Source organism: Scyliorhinus canicula, chromosome 17 (genome assembly GCF_902713615.1).
Source record: "Scyliorhinus canicula chromosome 17, sScyCan1.1, whole genome shotgun sequence".
Lineage (NCBI taxonomy): Eukaryota > Metazoa > Chordata > Chondrichthyes > Carcharhiniformes > Scyliorhinidae > Scyliorhinus > Scyliorhinus canicula.
In genome coordinates, this window is record NC_052162.1 from 4,256,688 (window position 1) to 4,273,165 (window position 16,478).

General features: G+C 57.0%; 1 protein-coding gene across 4 annotated transcripts in view; it reads right to left on the minus strand.

The window, feature by feature from the left end:
- fgf13a (fibroblast growth factor 13a) overlaps positions 1-16,478 on the minus strand; it is a 672,043-nt gene that overhangs the window by 643,319 nt on the left and 12,246 nt on the right. For 2 of the 4 annotated variants that reach the window (XM_038774368.1, XM_038774370.1), the window contains exon 2: positions 7,228-7,504. In XM_038774368.1, the coding sequence (XP_038630296.1) occupies positions 7,228-7,276 (49 nt within the window). In that variant the 5' untranslated portion in view covers positions 7,277-7,504. Of the gene's footprint in view, positions 1-7,227; positions 7,555-14,016; positions 14,075-16,478 lie in introns of those variants that run through there. The other 2 variants (XM_038774369.1, XM_038774372.1) reach the window with 2 other exon arrangements.

Consider the following 16,478-nt stretch of genomic DNA (forward strand, 5'->3'; position numbering starts at 1 on the left):
TTTCACTCCTGAATAATCCTGTTCTAATTATTTGACCGTGCTCCATTGTCCTCGGCTCTTCAAACAGCAGATATCCTTTCTCTCTCTGTCACCTAGCTCTGTCCCTTAAAATCTTCAAAACTGCAGTCAAATCCAGCCTTAACATTCTAAATTGATTTGATTTGATTTATTGTCACATGTATTAGTTTACAGTGAAAAGTATTGTTTCTTGTATGCTATACAGACAACACATACCGTACATAGGGAAGGAAGAAGAGACTGCAGAATATAATGTTATAGTTATAGCAAGGTGTCGAGAAAAGATCAACTTAATGCGAGGTAGGTCCATTCAAAAGTCTGATGGCAGTAGGGAAGAAGCTGTTCTTGAGTCGGTTGGTACGTGATCTCAAACTTTGGTATCTTTTTCCTGACGGAAGAAGGTGGAAGAGAGTATGTCTGGGGTGCGTGGGGTCCTTAATTATACTGGCTGCCTTTCTGAGGCAGCAGGAATTATAGATAGAGTCAATGGATGGGAGGCTGGTTTGCATGATGGACTGGGCTACATTCACAACCTTTTGTAGTTTCCTGCGGTCTTTGGCAGAGCAAGCTCCTTACCAAGTTGTGATACAACCAGGAAGAATGCTTTCTATGGTGCATCTGTAGACGTTGGTGAGGGTCGTAGGTGACATGCCAAATTTCCTTAGTCTTCTGAGAAAGTAGTCGTTGGTGGGCTTTCTTAACTATAGTGTCAGCATGGGGGGACCAGAACAGGCTGTTGGTGGAATTCTAAATTCCAGGGTGTACAATCCCAGCTTGTGTCATCTCTCTTCATAACTTAACCCTTGAAATCCAGGTATCCTTCTGCTAAATCTACGCTGCACTCCCCTCCTCCCCCCCCCCCCCCCCCCCAAGGTCAACATATCCATCCCAGAACTGTTCACAGGTGTGATCCAATCATGTTTATACAATTGTAGTAGATACATTTCTGGACTGGTAATCCATCTGGATCAATAATCCAAGAAATCATGAGTTCAAACCCCACCATGACCTGAAAATCTGGAAATAAAGTAAATAAGTCAACAAAGAAGTGGTCGAATTGCTCTAATAATGTAATTAGTTCATAAATGTTGTTTAGAGAAGAAAACCCCAATGTCCTTACTCAGCCTAGAATCCCATAACCGTCCTTTGATAGAGTCAGTGAGTCACAATTATGTCACATCATCTGAATTGAAGCAGTTCATGGAGGAGATCCATGACCACCCCCTCAGGGCAACTAGGGCATGAACAATAAATACCAGCATTGCATGTGGCGCCCACTGGTCACGTATGAGTTATACATGATCAGCCTCGAACCTCCCTCTCATCCCTCCTTCCATCACAATCCCAATCAGCGACTACCCGGAAAGCCTGCTTTCTCCACATCTTCAAAATTTGGCACTCCAAAGCTCCTTTGCCTCTTTCTGCTCTGCTTATCTTTCCCATCACTTTGGAGCTGACAGACTTTCCCCAGCCTCTTGCTACAAGCTCAGCACCCTCCTGTGATTCTAATCCTTGGCACCTTCTGAAAAAAGGACTGGGATGTGAGTGGTCACCACAACAATATAGGAAGTTGGTAGAAGTGTGCAAGGATTCTCGGTATCCGTGAAGAGAACAGATACGGTAACAAATAAAAGCAAAATACTGCGGATGCTGAAAACCCAAAATAAAAGCAGAAAGTGCTGGATAAACTCAGCAGGTCTGGCAACACCTGTGGAGAGGGAAACAAGAGCCTGTATGACTCTTCTAAGTTAAAGAGTTGGGTGTAGGTCCACACCTGAAATGTTAATTTGTTTGTTGCTTGCACAGATGTTGCCAGACCTCCTGGGTGCACCCAGCACCTTCACTTTGCTGGCTGTGCAAAGATTCTATTCTTTGAGAAGTAAACCCTGGGCTGTTGTCATTGGAATGCACCGGAGTTGGGTAAAAAGGCAGGGCATTGGAGAGAGCCGAGGAGTGGGACTAATTGAAGAGCTTTTTCCAGGAGCTCACATAGTCGAAATGAATCAAGTACCTGGTGCGGTGGCCAAGAGGAAAGGTATTGGTCTCGTAAACCAAACATCGCGGGGTCGAATCTCGCCCGTGCCTCAGTATATTTGCTAGACTCCGACCTTCCTTTGTACTGAACCATTCAACGTTGTCTGTAAGCTTCGTTCCCTCCACCAAATGACCACAGCATGGTTCTGATTTATGACTGGGGCTGGTTTAGCATAGTGGTCTAAGTAGCTTGCTTACAATGCGGAACAATGCCAGCAGCGCGGGTTCAATTCCCGTACCAGCCTCCCCAAACAGGCGCCGGAATGTGGCGACTGGGGGCTTTTCACAGGAACTTCATTGAAGCCTACTCGTGACAATAAACGCTTATTATAATTCAAGGCCTCCTTATCATTCTCCAATTTCACCTTGAATACTTCAAACAAAATCAAACACAGGTAGTTTTAGGAAACTGAAGCACCTTAGATACAACCTCTGAAACTCGTCACAATTCCAGAAGATCACTGAAGTGAAATGGACGTGATGACATTAAAGTTGAAACCAATTAGAACATTTGCAACAACTTGCATTTATATAGCAACTTTAACCAAGCAAAGTATTCCAAGGAGCTCCACAAGTGTGTACTCAAACCAAATTTGCCACCCAGACCTATGATGATATAAATTAGAGTAGATGGTCAAAGCCTTGGTGAAAAAGGTCGGCGTTAAGAAGCATCATGAAGACATGAGGTCTCCTTACTTGAGAAAGGACATACTGGCACTGGAGGGTGTGCAGAGGAGATTCACTAGGTTAATCCCAGAGCTGAAGCGGTTGGATTATGAGGAGAGGTTGCGTAGACTGGGACTGTACTCATTGAAATTTAGAAGGATGAGGGGGGATCTTATAGAACCATTTAAAATTATGAAGGGAATAGATAGGATAGATGCGGGCAGGTTGTTTCCACTGGCGGGTGAAAGCAGAACTAGGGGACATAGCCTCAAAATAAGGGGAAGTAGATTTAGGACTGAGTTTAGGAGAAACTTCTTCACCCAAAGGGTTGTGAATCTATGGAATTCCTTGCCCAGTGAAGCAGTTGAGGCTCCTTCATTACATGTTTTTAAGGTAAAGATAGATAGTTTTTTGAAGAATAAAGGGATTAAGGGTTATGGTGTTCGGGCCGGAAAGTGGAGCTGAGTCCACAAAAGATCAGCCATGATCTAAATGAATGGCGGAGCAGGCTCGAGGGGCCAGATGGCCTACTCCTGCTCCTAGTTCTTATGTTCTTATGTTCTAATGTAGCTAGGCAGTGAGTTTTCTTGTGGGAATTCAAGCGTTTAACGCAACTGATGGCATGGCCAGCAATAGTGATTGAAATGAAAGACGTCAAGAGGCCAGAATTGGAGGAGTGCAGGAATCATGGACAGTTGGAGAACTGGAAAGGGTTCCACAGAGAGGGAGCGAGAGTGGAGTTCTCCAGAACTCCACAACACGGGCCGAAAAACTATCATTTTTTTTCAAACTGATTAGCTGGACCTACTATATCTAAGAAAGGAAACCGATCACAACCAGATCGAGTGAATGTTTGAGACCTGGAAAGGAACTCCCACCAGGCCTTAATTGTTCCGTATTCCACTGAGCCCTGCCAAGGGAAGAATTCCCAGGGATCTCGCCCCCAGTATGCTCCCTCTATATCTGCATGGAGCAAGAAACCTCACCCAAACCCTGACCCTCAACAATGGAGCAGAATCTCAACCCAGACTCAAATTCCACCTCACCCACTGCTGCTCTGCCTCGCCCCCAGGGATGAAGGACAATATTCCCCAAAATATGCTGAACATTCTCAAGTCAGTTAGCTTACATTTAACATTTACAGGACACACAGAGAGGATAAGTAGGAGGGAGAGAAAAGAGAGTGCACGGACAGAAAAGAGGAGATGTGTGGAGCGAGGGAGGGAAACAAATGAAACAAAATGAAAATCGCTTATTGTCACAAGTCGGCTTCAAATGAAGTTACTGTGAAAAGCCCCTAGTCACCACATTCTGGCACCTATTCAGGGAGGCTGGTACGGGAATATAAAGGAGAATATACAAAGAGAAAGGATAGAGAAGCATATAAACAGTAAGAGCCCAATCAAACTGTTGTAAATATTGTTTAATGGCTGAGAAAGCCTTATTTTTATCTCTCTATAAATAGTCTGTGCTATCTAAGATGCATTTGATTGGAGCAGACAATGATTGCGGTAGACGCAACAGAAAGAAGATGGGACAATGTGTATTTATGGATGAGTTTACACTGCCAATCAGGAAATTCTTACTAAGAATAGCTTCACTGACTGTGTCTAAGACATGCACACAATTTGTTTTATTGATCACTGAAGAATTGACCTGGAGAAAATATGTTAATGAAAGAGAAATAAACAAGGATTCACATGAACACTTACATGCTATGCACTGTTACTGGTTCAAATTTTAATAATATATGTAAATGACCAAAAGAACACAATTCGTTTGCACAGAAACGTCTTTTGCAATCAATGGTGTGTGTATCAATCTTGTGATGCATAAGTATTGGTGTTGAAAATTCACACTGACTGTTTCGCAATAATTTCAACTGAAGGATAAACTGTTCATAACAATGGTTGAAAGTTGTTTTTTTGTACTCTACATGGCATGCACTTAACACAAGCTTAGATATAATCAGGAGCAATGTACAAATGCTTAAACAATCACAAATTCCTCTCACCACTTTTCTGACAGACCCATTCTATAACCTACTACTGTATCACTCACCGCTTTAGTTGTTTTACCAATGAAGTTTGTTCTAAGCTGTGCAACAGTTCATTTTGTACAATATTAACAATTATGTCATTGTATCTGTTTGCAAGACTCCATAATTCTGATTGTGTATCTCAGCTTCCACTCAGTCCACCAGTGCCTTATAGGGATCAATAGCAGTTCTGGGTTGGCCAAACTGGCTTCAATTGGACAATTGGGGGTGATTGCGAGACAATGAGCACAGTTTAATCCCACTGTTCTATTCTGCAATTATGTCTCACTGATGCAGACCAATTATTAAATTAATTTACAAACTGTTGTCAAAACAGCCTTCAACGCCACCTGATTGAAACTCCGGGGAAGTTAGGTGTGAAACCCCCAGTCTGGCCTCACCTCCCTGGTGGGTGACAGTATTCCAGGCTGCATTTATACTGTGAATGCCCTCCAGCTGTGATATGGGCCTGAACAGGACAGTCCTGTCACTTGTTTGTTTGGGGCTCAGAGGTTTCTCGAGAACTATTGCGGGTGATTACACAGGTTTTGGGCAGAAGAAATCTCGCTGGACTTAACCTCCCAGAGAGTTGCAAAGAGGCATTGCAGCTGTACAGTAAATGGTGGGTGAGTTTGAAAGGTAGGATTGAAGGGTGCAACATGGCCCTCGACAGATTCAGCACTTTGTAAACCAGGTAAATGTACACGAAGCCCAGTCTCCAGCTCCTGTGAAACCCTCTCGCTCGCACATTTACATTTACGGAGTCAGAATCTGGATTTACAGCCGCTGTAACAATGGCTTGACGCTGATTTTATTCTGCAAACATGAAATGAACATCCAACTGGGGGAAGATGGGGGTTAAATCCACCAGCAAGGAGAGAGGGAGAGAGCATGGATCACAGCCTCTCTTGTTGGCCGAGAGAGGAAACAGGAAAACTTAAAGGGAAAGTCTTTTCCTGGCAGTGCTGAATCTTTCTAAACAGCATTGTGTTGGAGTTAGATCCAGCACCCTGCTGCCTCCAGCAACTCACCTTGGACATCTTCCCGGGAGATCCTGCTTCCCAACCCTTTGTGCTGTTGCCCGGGTACATTTCCCCAGTCTCTCCCACTGTGTCTCTGTCTGTATATAACCCCGGTCACCATAGCAATCCTGCCTGTCAGGATGCTGAACAAAGGCTGAGAGAGAAACCAACCAGGAGGCTCTCAGACTGGGGGCTCCACTGGACCCGGACCCCTGTCTTACAGCAGCCAGCCCCCATCAACCCCCCACCCCCAGCCAGCCCACATCAAACCCCCCCCAGCCAGCCCCCATCAACCCCCCCCAGCCAGCCCCCATCACCACCCCTCCCCCAGCCAGCCCACATCAAACCCCCCCCAGCCAGCCCCCATCAACCCATCAACCCCCCCCCCCCAGCCAGCCCCCATCACCCCCCCCCGGCCAGCCCCCATCAACCCCCCCAGCCAGCCCCATCACCCCCCCCAGCCAGCCCCCATCACCCCCCCCCAGCCAGCCCCCATCAACTCCCCCCCCAGCCAGCCCCCATCAACTCCCCCCCAGCCCCCAGCCAGCCCCCATCAACCCCCCCCCAGCCAGCCCCCATCAACCCCCCCCCCAGCCAGCCCCCATCAACTCCCCCCCCAGCCAGCCCCCATCAACTCCCCCCCCCCAGCCATGCCCCCCCCAGCCAGCCCCCATCAACTCCCCCCCCCCAGCCACCCCCCCCCCCCCCCCCAGCCAGCCCCCATCAACCCCCCCCCCAGGCAGCACCCCCTCACCACCACCCCCCATCAACCACCCCCAGCCAGCACCCATCAACTCCCCCCCCAGCCAGCACCCCTCTCACCACCACCCCCCACAAAGAGAGCCCACCACCCCACCCCCCACAGCCCACACCCCCCCCCTCACCCAGAGAGCCCAGCACCCCTCCCCCAGCCAGCACCCCCCTCACCACCACCCCCACAGAGAGAGCCCACCACCCCACCCCCCACACTGAGAGCCCACCACCCCACCCCACACACAGAGAGCCCAGCACCCTTCCCCCCAGCCAACAACCCCTCACCCCCCACACAGTGAGCCCCCCAGCCCTCCCCCCCCACAGTGAGCCCACCACCCCTACCCCCGCAGCCAGCACCCCCTCACCCCCCCCCCACCACCACCACCCCCCTCACCACCACCCCAGCCCCCACACAGTGAGCCCACCACCCCCCCCCCAGCCAGCACCCCCTCACCCCCCACCCCCTCACAGTGAACCCACCACCTCCCCAGCCAGCACCCCCCTCACCACCACCCCCTCACCTCCCCCACCCCCCCCACACAGAGAGCCCACCCCCCCCCAAGCCAGGACCCCCCTCACCCCCCCCCCCCCCACAGACAGCCAGTAACCCCCCCCCCCCCCACCCCAGGAGGAGCAACCCCCACCCCCTCATCCCCAGGGGGAGCAGACAATCCCCCCCTCCCGGTTCCTGCTTACCTTTGGCCGCATCCTTTTCTTCCTTGGGCTTGGTCACTTTTCCGCTCATAGATCCCAGTTTGGATGTGATTTCCTAAAGCAGCTTCGGGAAGAGGGACCCAGGCAACACAGCAAAATCCCAGGCGGTGCGGGCTGCTGCGTGGAGGCTTCAAACTGCCCTGGATCCGGCTGCCGATCAGTCTGTGTGTGTCTCTGTGCCTGTGTCCCTCTGTGTCTGTGTCCCTCTGTGTCTCTCTGTCTGTCTCGGTGTCTCTGCCGCCGCTGCTATTGGGGAGACCTGTCGGGAGGAGAGAGCAGAACAATAGCCGTGTTGTGAATCACACATCCCTCCCACCCTCCTCCTCCTCCATCCCTCCCTCTCCCACCCTCCTCCTCCATCCCTCCCTCTCCCACCCTCCTCCTCCATCCCTCCCTCTCCCACCCTCCTCCTCCATCCCTCCCTCCCTCCTCCTCCATCCCTCCCTCTCCCACCCTCCTCCTCCTCCATCCCTCCCTCTCCCTTCCACCCTCCTCCTCCTCCATCCCTCCCCTCCCTCCCTCTCCCTCCGACCCTCCTCCTCCTCCATCCCTCCCTCTCCCTCCCACCCTCCTCCTCCTCCATCCCTCCCTCTCCCTCCCACCCTCCTCCTCCATCCCTCCCTCTCCCTCCCACCCTCCTCCTCCATCCCTCCCACTCCCTCCCACCCTCCTCCTCCTCCATCCCTCCCTCTCCCTCCCACCCTCCTCCTCCACCCCTCCCTCTCCCACCCTCCTCCTCCATCCCTCCCTCTCCCACCCTCCTCCTCCATCCCTCCCTCTCCCACCCTCCTCCTCCATCCCTCCCTCTCCCTCCCACCCTCCTCCTCCATCCCTCCCTCTCCCTCCCACCCTCCTCCTCCATCCCTCCCTCTCCCTCCCACCCTCCTCCTCCATTCCTCCCTCCTCCTCTATCCCTCCCTCTTCCCCCACCCTCCCCCTCCATCCCTCCCTCTCCCTCCCACCCTCCTCCTCCATCCATCCCTCTCCCTCCCACCCTCCTCCTCCATCCCTCCCTCTCGCTCCCACCCTCCTCCTCCTCCATCCCTCCCTCTCCCTCCCACCCTCTCCCTCCCACCCTCCTCCTTCATCCCTCCCTCCCTCTCCCACCCTCCTCCTCCATCCCTCCCTCCTCCTCCACCCTCCTCCTCCATCCCTCCCACCCTCCTCCATCCCTCCCTCCCTCTCCCACCCTCCTCCTCCATCCCTCCCTCCCTCTCGCACCCTCCTCCTCCATCCTCCCTCTCCCACCCACCCTCCTCCTCCATCCATCCCTCCCTCCCCCTCCTCCACTCCCACCCCCCTCCTCCATCTCCTACCCTCCCTCCCTCCATCCCCTCCATCCCTCTCCCTCCCACCCTCCTCCATCCCTCCTCCCTCTCCCCCTCCTCCTCCATCCCTCCCTCCCTCCCACCCTCCTCCTCCATCCCTCCTCCCTCCCACCCTCCTCCTCCATCCCTCCCTCTCCCTCTCCCACCCTCCTCCTCCATCCATCCCTCTCCCTCCCCCCCTCCTCCTCCTCACCCCCTCCATCCATCTCCCTCCCACCCCCTCCTCCTCCATCCCTCCCTCTCCTCTCCCACCCTCCTCCTCCATCCCTCCCTCTCCCTCCCACCCTCCTCCTCCTCCATCCCTCCCTCCCTCTCCCACCCTCCTCCATCCCTCCCTCCCCACCCTCCTCCTCCATCCCTCCCTCCCTCTCCCACCCTCCTCCTCCATCCCTCCCTCTCCCTCCCACCCTCCTCCTCCATCCCTCCCTCTCCCCTCCACCCTCCTCCTCCATGCCTCCCTCATCCCTCCACCTCCTCCCCCATCCCTCCCTCCCTTACCCACCCTCCTCCTCCATCCCTCCCGCTCCGCCTCCCCCCTCCTCCGTCCCTCCTTCTCCTCCACCCCCCTCCTCCATCCCTCCCTACCCCTCCTCCTCCATCCCTCCCTCCCCCTCCTCCATCCCTCCCTCCCTTACCCACCCTCCTCCTCCATCCCTCCCTCTCCCTCCCCTCCTCCATCCCTCCCTACTCCTCCCTCCCTCCTCCATCCCTCCCTCCCTCCTCCCTCCCTCCTCCATCCCTCCCTCCCTCTCCCTCCACCCTCCTCCTCCTCCCTCCCTCTCCCGACCCTCCTCCTCCATCCCTCCCTCCTCACCCTCCTCCCTCCTTCCCACCCTCCCCCTCCTACCCTCCTCTCCTCCATCCCCTCCCTCCATCTCCCACCCCCCCTCCTCCATCCCTCCCTCCCTCCCTCTCCCTCCCTCTCCCACACTCCTCCTCCTCCATCCCTCCCTCCCTCTCCCACCCTCCTCCTCCATCCCTCCCTCCCTCTCCCACCCTCCTCCTCCATCCCTCCCTCCCTCTCCCACGCTCCTCCTCCATCCCTCCCTCCCTCTCCCACCCTCCTCCTCCATCCCTCCCTCCCTCTCCCACCCTCCTCCTCCATCCCTCCCTCTCCCTCCCCACCCTCCTCCTCCATCCCTCCCACCCTCCTCCTCCATGCCTCCCTCTCCCTCCTCCTCCATCCCTCCCTCGCCCACCCTCCTCCCCATCCCTCCCTCGCCCACCCTCCTCCCCATCCCTCCCTCCCTCCTCCTCCTCCATCCCTCCTTCTCCCTCCCACCCTCCTCCTCCATCCCTCTCTCTCCCACCCACCTCCTCCCTCCCACCCTCCTCCTCCATCCCTCCCTCTCCCACCGTCCTCCTCCATCCCTCCCTCCCTCTCCCACCCTCCTCCTCCATCCCTCCCTCTCCCTCCCACCCTCCTCCTCCATCCCTCCCTCCCTCTCTCGCCCTCCCACCCTCCTCCCCCATCCCTCCCTCTCCATCCCTTCCTCCCTTTCCTTCCATCCCTCCCTCTCTCGCCCTCTCCATCCCTCCCTCCATCCCTCCCTCTCCCTCCCTGCTCCTCCCTCCCTCCTCCTCCATCCCTCCCTCTCCCGCCATCCCTCCAGCTCCATCCCTCCCTTCCCATCCCTCCCCTCCGTCTCCATCCCTCCCTCTCCCTCCCTCCCTCCTCCTCCATCCCTCCCTCCCCCCTCCAACCGTCTCCATCCCTCCCTCACTCGCCATCCCTCCCTCCATCTCCATCCCTCTCCCTCCCTCCTCCATCCCTCCCCCTCCCCTCCCTCCCTCTCCCTCCCACCCTCGCCATCTCTCCCTCCACCTCTATCCCTCCCTCTCCATCTCTCTCGCCCCCTCCATCCCAATCCTTCTCCCTCCCTCCCTCTCCATCCCTCCCTCCCTCTCCATCCCACCCTCCCTCCCTCTCCATCCCACCCTCCCTCCCTCTCCATCTCTCCCTCTCTCACTCTCCATCTATCCCTCCCTCACTCTCTATCCCTCCCTCCCTCTCCATTCCTCCCTCCCTCTCCATTCCTTCCTCCATCCCTCCCTCTCCATCCCTCTCTCCCCCTTTCGCCCTCTCCATCCCTCCATCCCAATCCTTCTCCCTCCCTCCCTCTCCATCCCTCCCTCCCTCTCCATCCCTCTCTCCCCCTTTCGCCCTCTCCATCCCTCCATCCCAATCCTTCTCCCTCCCTCCCCATCCCTCCCTCACTCTCTATCCCTCCTTCCCTCTCCATTCCTCCCTCCCGCTCCATTCCTTCCTCCATCCCTCCCTCTCCTCCCTCTCCATTCCACCCTCTCCTTCCCCCTCCCACTCCCTCCCTCTTCCCCCCTCCCTCCCCCCTCCCTCCATCCCTCGCACTCCCTCCCTCTCCCTCGCACTCCCTCCCACTCCTTCCCTCTATATCGCTCTCTCTCCATCCCGCCCTCTCCCTCCCTACCATCTCCCTCTCCCTCCCCATCCCTCCCACCATCTCTATCCCTCCCACCCACTCCATTCCACCCTCCCCTCCATCGCTCCCTCTCCTCCACCTCCCTCTCCCTCCCTCCCTCCCTCTCCATCTCTCCCTCTCCATCCCTTCCCCCTCCCCATTCCCTTCCCCCTCCCACTCCCCATCCCTCCCTCCCTCTCCATTCCTTCCTCCATCCTTCTCTCACTCCTCCATCCCTCCGTCACCCTCCCTCCCTCTCCATCCCTCCTCTCTCTCCATCCCTCCCTCTCTCAGTCCATCCTCCCTCTCTCTCCATCCCTCCCTCTCTTCCATCCCTCCCTCTCTCTCATCCCTCCCTCTCTCTCCATCCCTCCCTCCCTCCCTCCATCCCTCCCTCCCTCTCTCTCTCTCTCTCTCTCCCTCCCTCCCTCCCTCCCTCTCTCTCTCTCTCTCTCTCTCCCTCCCTCCCTCCCTCCCCTCCTCGTCTCTCTCTCCCTCCCTCCCTCCCTCTCTCTCTCCCTCCCTCCCTCTCTCTCCCTCCATCCCTCCCCTCCATCTCCCTCCCTCCCTGCCTGTCCCTCCCTCCTTCCCCCAACACCTCCTCCTATTCCCACAACACCAAACCCACCCAGTCCAGTCCCACTCACGCCGCAGCCAGTCCCCAATGTGCACCCGACACACATCCCAAACCATCCCAGAGGCTGCTGGGGTGGGGTGGGGTGGGTGGAGAGGCTGCTGGGCTGGGGTGGGGGGAGAGGCTGCTGGGGTGGGGGGGGGGGGAGAGGCTGCTGGGGTGGGGGGGGGGGAGAGGCTGCCTGGGTGGGGGGGGGAAGAGGCTGCCTGGGTGGGGGGGGAGAGGTTGCTGGGGTGGAGGGGGAGAGGCTGCTGGGGTGGAGGGGGAGAGGCTGCTGGGGTGGGGGGGGGGGAGAGGCTGCTGGGGGGGGGGGGAAGAGGCTGCTGGGGTGGGGGGGAGGCTCTCCCACACCAGCAGCCTCTCCCCCCACACCAGCAGCCTTCCCCCCCACTCCAGCTGCCTCCCCCCCACTCCAGCTGCCTCCCCCCCACACAACCCCAGCAGCCTCCCCCCACCCCAGCAGCCTCCCCCCCACCCCAGCAGCCTCCCCCCCACCCTACCTCACCCCAGCAGCCTCTTCCCCTCCACCCCAGCAGCCTCTCCCCACCCCACCCCAGCAGCCTCCCTCCCACCCCACACCACCCGCCTCTACCTCCCCCACCCCAGCCCAGCAGCCTCTACCCGCCCCCCACCCCAGCCCAGCAGGTTCTACCTCCCCATCCCAGCAGCCTCTCCCCACCCCACCCCAGCAGCCTCCCTCCCACCCCACACGCCTCTACCCCCCCCCACCCCAGCCCTGCAGCCTCTACCCGCCCCGCACCCCAGCCCAGCAGGTTCTACCTCCCCATCCCAGCAGCCGCTCCCCCCACCCCAGCAGCCTCTCCCCCCATTCCCCCATCCGCCACTCCCCCTCCACCCCAGCAGCCTCGACCCCCTCACCCCAGCAGTCTCTCCCCTCCACCCCAGCAGCCTCGACCCCCTCACCCCAGCAGCCTCTCCCCCTCCACCCCAGCAGCCTCGACCCCCTCACCCCAGAAGCCACTGCCTCCCCATCCCAGCAGATGCGCCCCCCAACCCCAGCAGCCTCTCCCCCTTCCACCCCAGCAGCCTCGACCCCCCTCCCACCCCAGCAGCCTCTCCCCCACCCCAGCAGCCTCTCCCCCCACCCCAGCAGCTTCACACCCCCCACTCCAGCTGCCTTCCCCCCACACAACCCCAGCAGCCTCCCCCCACCCCAGCAGCCTCCCCCCCCACCCCAGCAGCCTCCCCCCACCCTACCTCACCCCAGCAGCCTCTTCCCCTCCACCCCAGCAGCCTCTCCACCCCACCCCACCCCAGCGGCCTCTCCCCTCCACCCCAGCAGCCTCTCCCCCTCCACCCCAGCAGCCTCTCCCCACCCCACCCGCCTCTCCCCACCCCACCCCACCAGTCTCTACCCCCCGCCCCGGCAGCCTCTCCCCCCACCCCAGCAGCAGCCTCTCCCCCCCCCACCCCAGCAGCCTCTCCCCCCACCCCAGCAGCCTCTCCCCCCACCCCACCCCAGCAGCCTCTCCCCCTCCACCCCAGCAGCCTCTCCCCCCCACCCCAGCAGCCTCCCCCCCCACCCCAGCAGCCTCTCCGCCCCACCCTAGCAGCCTCTCCCCCTCCACCCCAGCAGCCTCTCCCCCCCACCCCAGCAGCCTCTCCCCCCACCCCAGCAGCCTCTCCCCCCCACCCCAGCAGCCTCTCCCCCCACCCCAGCAGCCTCTCCCCCCACCCCAGCAGCCTCCCCCCCACCCCAGCAGCCTCTCCCCCCCACCCCAGCAGCCTCTCCCCCCCACCCCAGCAGCCTCTCCCCCCCACCCCAGCAGCCTCTCCCCCCACCCCAGCAGCCTCTCCCCCCCACCCCAGCAGCCTCTCCCCCCCACCCCAGCAGCCTCTCCCCCCCACCCCACCCCAGCAGCCTCTCCCCCATCCCACCCACCTCTACCCCCCCCCCACCCCAGCCCAGCAGCCTCTACCCGCCCCCCAGCCCAGCAGGTTCTACCCCCCCACCCCAGCCCAGCAGCCTCTACCCCCCCCATCCCAGCCCAGCAGCCTCTACCCCCCCCCCCCAGCAGCCTCTACCCCCCCAAGCAGCCTCTACCCCCCCCCCCACCCCAGCCGCCTCTACCCCCCTCCCACCCCAGCCCAGCAGCCTCTCCCCCCCCCCCACCCCAGCCCAGCAGCCTCCCCCCCCCCCACCCCAGCCCAGCAGCCCCTCCCCACCCCAGCCCAGCAGCCTCTACCCCCCACCCCAGCAGCCTCTACCCCCCCCCCCCCCACCCCACCCAGCCCAGCAGCCTCTCTCCCCCCCCCCCCCCCCCCCTCCCCTCCCACACACCCCCACACGGTGTGGGGCACATTCCACTCGCCATGTTTCCCAGCTGCTCTGCGCTCTCTCAGCTCTCACCTTATTCCAGCTCTTTGTTAGTGCTGCCGGTTTGAGGCGGTGTCTGCTCCCTGCAGCCTCGCCCCCCCTACCCCACCCTCCCTCCACACCCCACCCTGCCCTCCCTCCACACCCCACCCTGCCCTCCCTCCACACACCCTTCCCCAGGGTCTCTGCAATGTGCAGCAGGGGCTGGGCAGAGGGGCTGGTGCTGCACAGAGAGGGGGGGGGGGAGAGAGAATCTGCACAGATGGAGCAGGAGGCAAGCTGGAGATGAGCCCAGAGAGAGACTGGGCACCCTGGGGAGAGTCTGGATCCGGCAGAAAGGGGGGGGGGGGACCCTAATCCTGGGACCAGGCAGCCGCTAATTTACTGCAGACGATAACCCGCCCGTGTGAGTCTGTGTGTGTGTCTGTCTGTGTGTCCTGCTGTATGTGTGTCAGTGTGTGTGTGTTTCTCTATGGTTGCTCTGTATGGGTTTGTATTGCTGGGTTTATTTGTGTGTGGGTAGTCGGCTGTTTACGGTTATCTTTTAAGGTTTTTACATCAGCAGATGTTACCGCTTTGTTCTGTCTCCGTCTGTTGGAATAGTTATCATTCTGGGAACATCGCATCAAACTGGGAGCTCTGGGTGCTGAAACAGTGGGGCAGGTGACTCTGAGGTTCCTTTTAAACATGTTTTGACTTTACTGAGTGGGTTAGTGTCCGCCCGCAATGTCCAGCCATGTTAACAGGTAGCATAGAGAGATGGAGACTAGGATCACCTTGCTTTCAAGGCGTTAATAACCCCGTTTTTCCTCTATGCTTTTGCAACACCTTCCGCACTTCACACATTGAAATTAATTCTGATATGGAATCTTTCTATGTAAATAAAATGCTAAGTTATAAAGAAGGATGTTCCGCCCACTCTCCCTCAGCTCACCCCCATCTCCCCAGCATTATCAGCAGTATCATACTGTCCTGTGTCCACAGTTATTTACAGACATACACATATAGTACAGCGGTCTGGAAGGGACGAATGGATTGATCCTGCTGCTCGCTTTGACATTCTCATGTACACACACCCACACAGACACACACAGACCCACACACATAAACACAGAGACACACACATAGACAGAGATACACACACACAGACACACACAGATCCACACACACAGACAGAGATACACACACAGAGATACACACAGACAGACACAAACGCACACACACTCAGATCCACACACACCACACACGCACACAGATCCACACACATAAACACAGAGATACACACATAAACACAGAGATACACACAGACAGACACACACAGATCCACACACACACACAGATACACACACATAAACACAGAGATACACACAGACAGACACACACAGATCCACACAGATACACACACATATAAACACAGAGATACACACATAAACACAGAGATACACACAGACAGACACACACAGATACACACACATAAACACAGAGATACACACAGACAGACACACACAGATCCACACACACACACACACAGATACACACACATAAACAGAGATACACAGATTCACACACACACGTACACAAATACACACACAGATACACACACATACACACGCACAGATATACACACATACACAGACATACATACAGATACACACATAAACAGATACACACACGCACACAGATACACACATACACACACACACACATACAAACACCAGATATACACACACAGATACACACACACAGATAACCACACACACATACACACACCAGATACACACACACACACAGATACACAGACACACAAATAACCACACGCACACACACACACTGATACACACACACAGATACACACACACAGATACACAGATGCACACACACAAACACAGATCCACACACTCACAGACACACACACAGATACACACACATAAACACAGAGATTCACACACACACATACACAGATACACACAGGGACTGTTTAGCTCACTGGGCTAAATCACTGGCTTTGAAAGCAGACCAAGCCAGCAGCACGGTTCGATTCCCCGAACAGGCGCCGGAATGTGGTGACTAGGGGCTTTTCACAGTAACTTCATTTGAAGCCTACTTGTGACAATAAGCGATTTTCAATTCATTTCATTTTTCACATACACAGATACACACACACACACAGATACACACACCACGCACAATGTTCCCCAAATTGGTGTCCTCCCAAAGAGGAGTATGATTCCTCCCTGTTTTAATCCAGATAACAGACAATACTCCCTCACTCTCATCCGGGTTTGGGAAGCAGCGTGTAGACCTTGCAACAAAATGAAAATTTTTGTGCGGGGTTTAATCCAACCTGGTGTTTACACATTTTATTTCTGAGACAAGGTTGCCACGGGTAAGGCAGCATTTACTACGTGTCAATCTCTGAGAACAGCGCCTGGAGTAACTTGTGGAACAGAGCAGATAGGATGGGGACGGACAGTGCCGATGTTAATAAACCAGTT